General features: G+C 38.4%; 1 protein-coding gene across 1 annotated transcript in view; it reads left to right on the top strand.

Moving 5' to 3' along the window:
* ak9 (adenylate kinase 9) overlaps positions 1-7,692 on the top strand; it is a 14,181-nt gene that overhangs the window by 2,401 nt on the left and 4,088 nt on the right. The window contains exons 7-25 of the mRNA XM_037685472.1: positions 606-722; positions 1,346-1,420; positions 1,562-1,663; positions 1,803-1,942; positions 2,016-2,323; positions 2,425-2,445; positions 2,528-2,646; positions 2,811-2,958; positions 3,087-3,186; positions 3,273-3,337; positions 3,431-3,484; positions 3,675-3,869; positions 5,011-5,147; positions 5,254-5,460; positions 5,556-5,831; positions 5,939-6,057; positions 6,503-6,722; positions 6,863-6,925; positions 7,008-7,223. Coding sequence (XP_037541400.1) covers positions 606-722; positions 1,346-1,420; positions 1,562-1,663; positions 1,803-1,942; positions 2,016-2,323; positions 2,425-2,445; positions 2,528-2,646; positions 2,811-2,958; positions 3,087-3,186; positions 3,273-3,337; positions 3,431-3,484; positions 3,675-3,869; positions 5,011-5,147; positions 5,254-5,460; positions 5,556-5,831; positions 5,939-6,057; positions 6,503-6,722; positions 6,863-6,925; positions 7,008-7,223 — 2,682 coding nt within the window. The remainder of the gene's footprint in view (positions 1-605; positions 723-1,345; positions 1,421-1,561; positions 1,664-1,802; positions 1,943-2,015; positions 2,324-2,424; positions 2,446-2,527; positions 2,647-2,810; positions 2,959-3,086; positions 3,187-3,272; positions 3,338-3,430; positions 3,485-3,674; positions 3,870-5,010; positions 5,148-5,253; positions 5,461-5,555; positions 5,832-5,938; positions 6,058-6,502; positions 6,723-6,862; positions 6,926-7,007; positions 7,224-7,692) is intronic.

Genomic DNA, 7,692 nt, shown 5'->3' with positions numbered 1-7,692 from the left:
GGGGGGGGGTGTATAGGATTGTCCTCATTTTTTACAATTATAAGGGTTTTGCAGGAAATGGACATTGCGTGTATTGTAAGAGCTACTCTCATGAATAATGATTAGTTGGATAGATATTTACTAACATGATTATTTTGACTTTTTCATTAATATTTAAGATGCATTACATCAGTATGATTTTGTATATTTATTTATTTATTTATTTATTGGGGGTGAGGGGTACAGGAGAACTCAAAACACTGTCCGTACTCTTATTTTTGGTAGCAATAACTTGAATATTGTTGCGTTCGATTTAGTAACGAAAACATGTGAATTTATTTTAAACATTCAAAAGCAGAAATGCAAATAAAATAAGCACTGGTGTTTTTCAAATGGCATCTTAGTTTATTTTTAAGTGATATAAGAACCCCTTAACAATCTGCCTTCCTACTCACAGCTTCTTATGAATAAATTAAAGTGTCACCACACTAATGTGAACAGCCTATGATTAAATAGCTATAAAAGTTTTTACAAGTTATATATTTATTCAGACAATAAACTTTACATCTTAAATGAGAACGCTGCAAAGTTATCATTTATCTTTTTACTAATTTGTTTAGGCAGAGGAGAAGGAGCATCAAAAAAATATTGTTGACCAGATGGTGTGGACACCAGAAAATCTGCTCAGAAATGCATCTACCAGAATCAACATGTACAACGAGACAATGCTAAGACCACTGGAGGTAAGATACCCTGCTGTTTATTTTTGTGAATAGTGTGGCTGTATTAAAAAATAGCATAAATATTGCTTGGATTAATTAGAATAATGCTGAAGGCTCTGGATGTTGTGGGACTGTCATGGTTGGCACATCTATTCAGTACTGGGACAATGTCTGTGGAGTGGCAGACCTGGGTGGTGGTTCTAATTTTTAAAAAGGGGACCAGCGAGTGTATTCCAATTATTGTGGGATCACACTTCTCACACTCCCCAGGAAAAAAATTTTTCGGGGTGTTGGAATGGAAGCTCCGACCAATTGTCGATTAAACAGTGGACCAGATCTTCACCCTTGCTGAGATGATAAGAACAAGTAATAGAAGATGTAGATGGAGATACTGTAAATATTGCTCAAAAGACATCATTTGAATGTTTTGTTGCTTAGTATAAAATCTAAAGCAAATCAATGATATTTAGAAAAACTTAAATCTAAACCATAAATTGTTGTATAACTCTAGGTGTTGCGAGTGATTTAATCTTTAGTAAATTATCAGAATTTCACCCCTGAATGTTGACATCATGACAGAATCAGATGGAATATTGTTAATTAGCAGCCTAAACATATGCTTAAAGAAACTTGATATTTTACAGGACTACATGACAGAGCACAACCCCCTCTACCTGTTGGAGCTCGATGGAAACAATACACCAGAAGAGCTACATTTGGTAAATGCAAAACCAAAAAATATATACTTTCATTTTTTAAGCTATTGCTAAGGTTTTACTTAGTGTTGTCTTAAATGGCAGACAGGACTTTATGTTCCCCAGCTGATGGATTCTGTGGGCTGATTTGGGTTTTACTTTTAGTCTGTGATGACCCGACTTGCAACTATGGCTTTAAAGCACGTCTCTGTTCCAGTCCTCCTCCACCACCCTGATGATGAAGAACTGCCAGAGAACATTGACATGGTCTGGACAGCTTTATAATTTATGTCAAAACCATTATTGTGAATGCACTTTAGAACTAGTGTTCTTAGCTGTAAACACAAGTTTAATGCACAAATACATGGGAATATTTTTGGTGTACTCTTCTTAATCTCCTCAACAGGATGACCTTCTGAGAATTATGTCTTCCTCCAGGACAGTGGCCCCCGGCTTTCGGTGGAGAAGGAGCCGATGGGGCCACACTTGTCCTGTTGCTCTGAAGGAGGGCAAGATTATTCCTGGCAAAGCAGAATTTTCTGTGGGGTAAGTGCTCGCCTCTTATTCCATATAGAAACTGGAACAGGATAAAATGACTCTCATCTCAAACATTGTACAGTTTTCAGGACAAGCTGTACATCCTTTCATCTCAGGAGACCTACCAAAAGTTTGTCACAAACCCCAGACGATACTTACTCCATCCGATGCCCAGACCCCACTGCAAAGTGTCCATAGTTGGTCCTCGTCTGGCTGGGAAGAGCACACTGTGTCGGCTTCTTGCTCAGCACTATGGTGCGGTGGTGCTCGACGTGGAGGAGCTGTCACAGCCAGTTTTAACCAGGGCTGAACAGGAAAAGCTGGACAAAATCAACAAGGAGACAACACAGGCTGCTATAAAGAAAATAAAGATGAAGATGAAAGAAGACGGTGAAGAAAATTTGGGCAAGCTGGACACATTTTTACATGTTGTAAAACATGATTCACCCTGTCACACATCTTATTAAAGTTTTTGCTCCTGATTTAAACAGATACACCCAGCTCTGCAGAAGGTATTCCAGTGAAACTGAGGTCAGTGGGCAGCAGTTTGTATAAGTACGAGAACATGGAACAAACGGTTTCTGTTTCTCTCAGTGACCGAGGATCATCCAGAAGTAAAGGCCATTGTGCTTCAAACCATGGAGGAAGCCAAACAAATGAGCACACCTCATCTGGACCTGTATGTCAATGTGCTGAAGAAGTGTATAAAGGAGGTTTGTCAACGATTTGAAACATGACAGATAAACTAAACTTTAAAGATCAGAATATTTGAAGTGCAGTTTTGAATGGTCTGAGTTTGGAGAAACATGAACTCACATTCATAAAACACAGTACGTCTGACTGTTTAGACAAAGGAATGACACAATTGATGTTATAGATAGAAGAACTGGACTCAGATGCCGAGGTCCGAACGGGGTGGGTGCTTGACAACTTTCCCATCAACATTTTCCAAATGAAGGCCTTACAGGAAGCTGGACTCCTGCCAGATATGATTTTCTGTCTCAGAGACAGTGACGGACATCACGGTATGGGATCCGTTTTTACATTTCAAATTTACACTTTTAGAAATTTTTTTTTTTTGGTGGGGGTGGGGGGGCATTGTTCATGCTGTTTTGGCATCTGTTATACCTACTTCATTAGACTTTGTTTTAAGCAGTTTTGAAGAGAATCTACGAGATAGAAAAGGAAAATGTGAACAAAGCCATCAAGGAGAGGCTGCAGAATGAAATGGATCAAAGGATAAAAGAAAACTTGTAAGTCCAGACTCACTGAGGTTTTTAAGGTTTTGCCACCTCATATATACGTTAATGGTTTGAAACATTCTTCTGGTGTCATTTAGAAAACAAAAGGAGGAGCAATCAGAGGCACATTCCACTCTAGAAACAGTTACTGAGGAGACCAATGGTAGTACTGCACATTAAAACAACTTACAACACCATGCTTTACTACAACCTGTTAACTGATTTAATGTTTTTATCACAATATTGTCATAATCAGAAGATCAGTCTGATAGCATCAGTTCTGCAGACCCTGACACGTTAAATCAAAACGGTGAGTCATTTGGACGGAGTAAACTGGACTTTACAAGACTTTGCCCATCAATTTACATTTGCTTTCGAAGTACAAAAGTATAAAAGTAAACTATATTGTGTACAGTACTTGTTTTACAAATCTGCTTGCTGCATTAAACTAGAAACTATTAAAAGTTATTTCATGTTTTCTTTGTTCTGTGTGGCTGAAGCTGTAGCACCGCAGAATGACTTGAAGCTGGGATATCCAGATGTCCCAGAGATGAAGGAATATATACTGCAGATGCAGCAGTTTGATGGGGATTTAGATCAGATGCTTTCTGCTTTAAATGACAACAACTGTGTCCTGGAGATTGGCAGCAAAACCCCAGAGAGCTTGCTTCAATACTTGATTCAACAGATGGAGAGTAAGTATTTAAAAAAAAACGTGTTTTTTGTCATCTAAGCAAACAGTTGTGTTGCATGTAAATCCATCTATTTAGACACATTTGAAAAGGTATAACTGTCAATGTGAAAACTGAAACAACCATTTAACTAATTCCAACAAAGTTAAATCAGGTCATCTGGATGGTTTCTTTGTTGTTGTTGTTGTTGTTGTTGTTGTTGTTGTTGTTGTTGAAACTTTTCATCCTTCATCCAAAGGATTTCATCAGTCCAAGGAGCCACAACCAAACTCAGTCCCATAAGTGGCTTACTCACATAGTGGACCAACCAGTTTTATGGTGGTAAGATGGTTTCTGGAGTCCGTCCTCTCCCCGGTTGACTCTTCTGAGGCAGCCATGGCCAAAGTGGTTCAAAACATCAAAGTTCATGCACAATAATCCAGGTTAAAAATCCAACAAAGTTAAGTCAGGTCCTCTGGATGGTTTCTTTTTTTGTTGAAATGTTTAGTCCTTCATCCAAAGGACTTCATCAGTCCAATCACAAAAAAAAAAAAAAAAAAAAGAAGAAGAAACGACACTGTCCAGATGACCTGACTTAACTTTGTTGGACTTTTTTACCTGGATTATTGAGCATGAACTTTGATGTTTTGAACCACCTTATCCATGGCTGCCTCAGAGGAGTCGACGTGGGAGAGGGCGGACTCCAGAAACCATCTTATCACCATAAAACTGCTTGGTCCACTAAGTGAGTAAGCCACTTATAGGACTGAGTTTATTGTGGCTCCTCGGACTGATGAAGTCCTTTGGATGAAAGACAAAATATTTCAACAACAAAAAAAGAAATTGTCCAGAGGATCTGACTTAAATTTGTTAGATTTTTTTTTTTTACCTGGATTATTGAACATGAATTTTCACATTTGACTAATTGTTTAAGAGGCTGCATTTGGATTTTCCTCCATAACAGAATTGAAAGATAGTTAAAGGAGTTTTAGGGACTTTTTCAAATGTAAAGAAAACTTTAATCAATGTTAGTTTATCCCAATATATTATTTTCACATAATTGTGGTGTTATTTTTTTTAATTGAATATAGCATTCAAAGAATAGACATTCTTAGTGGACAGAAGTTGTATTCTAAATAATTTTGCTTACATGTGGGATCCTCAGAACCATTTCAGTATGTGGCTTGGAAGTTGTCTTCCTTTGACCTGGATGAAGAAGTTGAAGATGCTGAGGCTTCAAAGGCATTTGAAGAAGCAGAGGAAGAGAGCAGTGATGACTATGCTAAAGAGGAACAGGATGATGTTAGTATACAGTCAAGTCCTTTCACTTCAACTGTTGCTTGAACTTGTTTCCAGTTGAAAAGTGTAACATGAACAAACATTTACCAGTTTTGACTTTCTAACACAGGAGGACATCCAAATATCCAAAAGATCGTTAGGTGATACCAAGCATTTCTGTCCGGTCGCCCTAAAAATCCACAATGTTCTGTGGCCGTGCACAGATGAAATTTCTGCCAAATATCGTGAGAAGACTTTTTACTTCTCCAGCCTGGATGCCAGAGACGCCTTCCTTCTCAACCCTGCTCAGTTTGTTGCTCAGACTGAGCCTCTTCAGGTACAAGCTGACAGAAAAGCAGAAAGAAGTAGTTCTGAAGTTGTTACACGAGTGGAAATTCTCTCACACGTTCCTTATTCCTCTTCTGTTTCCAGCCTCCTGCACTGAGAATCGTTTTGCTGGGAGTCAGAGGGTCAGGCGAGTCGACTGTTGGCAGATGGCTCGCACAGAAGCTGGGGCTGTTCCACATAGAGTTCAGAGAGCAGCTCCAAATGTTGATCATAGCCAAGACAAAGAAAAGGATTCCTTATGATGATGAGGTAATGCTTCTGGAGGAGGAATCTAAAGACCTGGAAGTCTTAATAAAGGAAACCATGAAGGGAGACCAACAGGAAAAGGAAGATAACTCTGACCGCGTAAATGACACAGAGGTCAGCTCTATTAGTACTTTTTTGTGCCTCCACTAAGTTTTTAGTACCAACTTGCACTTTATCATTTATAAAGATTTAACATGTTATATTTTGTGACTCTACCACAGGATGTGTCCATGACTGAAGAAGAAACTGCCATCAAAGCCTACCTATCTAGTGGAGTTCAACTAAGTCCAGAGATTCTGGATATGGTTCTCGCACCCTACTGGAAACAAGAACCATACTTGTTCGTACAAAACTCATCTTATCTCATTTTAAAGAAAAATGTCAAATCTTTTTGCAAAAGGTGTTAACTTCTCTACTTGGAAGATTTAGGGATTTTGAGTTCCAAGACATAAAACTAATAGCCATGAATGGGTAAAAAAAAACCATAGTATAATGATGGTTGAGGCTGTTTGTGTAGTCATTATGCTGTTGTTTAATTGTCTTATTAGCAATATTTGTTTACTTCATCCGGTGACAAATGGGGTTCAAGTCTCTGCCTCTGTTGTTTTTGCAGATCAAAAGCTAAAATGTTTGAAAACCACTATCCTGTACCAGAACCTGTAATATACTGTGTTTCTGTTCTTAATAGTTGTAATTATTATTAGTTGAACTGATTGTTTTTAAGTTTCATATATATATATATATAGGTTAGATAAAGATATAACATTTTTTTTCCTACTTTGTAGGTCCACGGGGTTCATCTTGGAGGGTTTTCTTTCTGATTCCAAACAGGTCCAGTACATGTTGGAGAGAGTGTTTTTCCCTGATGTAGTCGTAGTCATGGAAGTGGATGTCACTGACGTTCAGAAGCGCCTGTTGCCAACCTACCTTGGCAAATGGCGTGACCTCCTCAATAAGCGTGACCAACAAATGCAACTCTTGCGTGATCTGCGCAAAAAGAACCTGGTAACAAAGTGTATTTGTGTGTCATTTAATTAAAGTATAATGTAACATCTGTTGCAATTTTTCCAAATTCAATATAATATATTAGATTCCTTTTGATTATAGTAGTATCTGACTTTTTTTTTAAATCTATATTATTATAGGAAGAGAAAATTTCCAAAAGAAGGGCAGACCTCATGGCAGAGCAAGAACAAAAAAAAGATGAAGTAAACATGAGCGAACTCATCATAACCTTATCCCATCTGCATCTGTGATTAACTCTTAACTCACTATTTGCTAACAAAACAGTTTAGGAATAACTTGGAAAAAGATGACGATGAAGAAGGCGATGATGCACACAGCATTGAAGACCAGATAGAGGAGATACTCAGAGAAGAGTTTCCCTCAGAAGATGACGATGAAGAGAGGGAAGATGAGGAGACCGAAGAGGCAGCGACTGAGAGGCTGGAGACTGAAATAGAAGAACGTTTTGGAACCGATGAAAAGAACCTTGTAACTGTGACGGTACAGAGACATCAACCCTTTAAAGTGATAGTTCAGATCTTTGGAAATGTGGTTCCGTGGAAAGGTTGTGAACAAATAGTATCTAACCTGTTATGGTTATTTTAATGGCCAACGGCTAGACTAAGTGATACCAAGACCAAAGTGGATAGCTGCCAACTTTAAAAAAATGTATCTCATAAATTTCATTACAGTTTTTACAAATGATATTTAACCTTTATATCACCAACGATTTTGAATTAACTTTAAAATGTCCTTAGGTGAGAGTGAGAGAATGAATGGTTGGTTGTCTCGATTGTCTCTATGTGTCTCTATGATGGACTCGCAACCTGTCCAGGGTGTCCCCCGCCTCTCATACAGTGACTGCTGGATATGTGCACTAGTGACCCCCGTAACCCAAAAAGGAAGAAGAAGCAGGTAAAGATGATGGATGGATGGATGGATGGATGGATGGATGGATGGATGGATGGAT

The sequence above is a fragment of the Nematolebias whitei genome, chromosome 12, assembly GCF_014905685.2.
Source record: "Nematolebias whitei isolate Nwh7 chromosome 12, NemWhi1, whole genome shotgun sequence".
Classification (NCBI taxonomy): Eukaryota; Metazoa; Chordata; class Actinopteri; order Cyprinodontiformes; family Rivulidae; genus Nematolebias; species Nematolebias whitei.
Note: the sequence above shows the minus strand (reverse complement) of the source record. Positions and strands in the feature narration are given on the sequence as shown.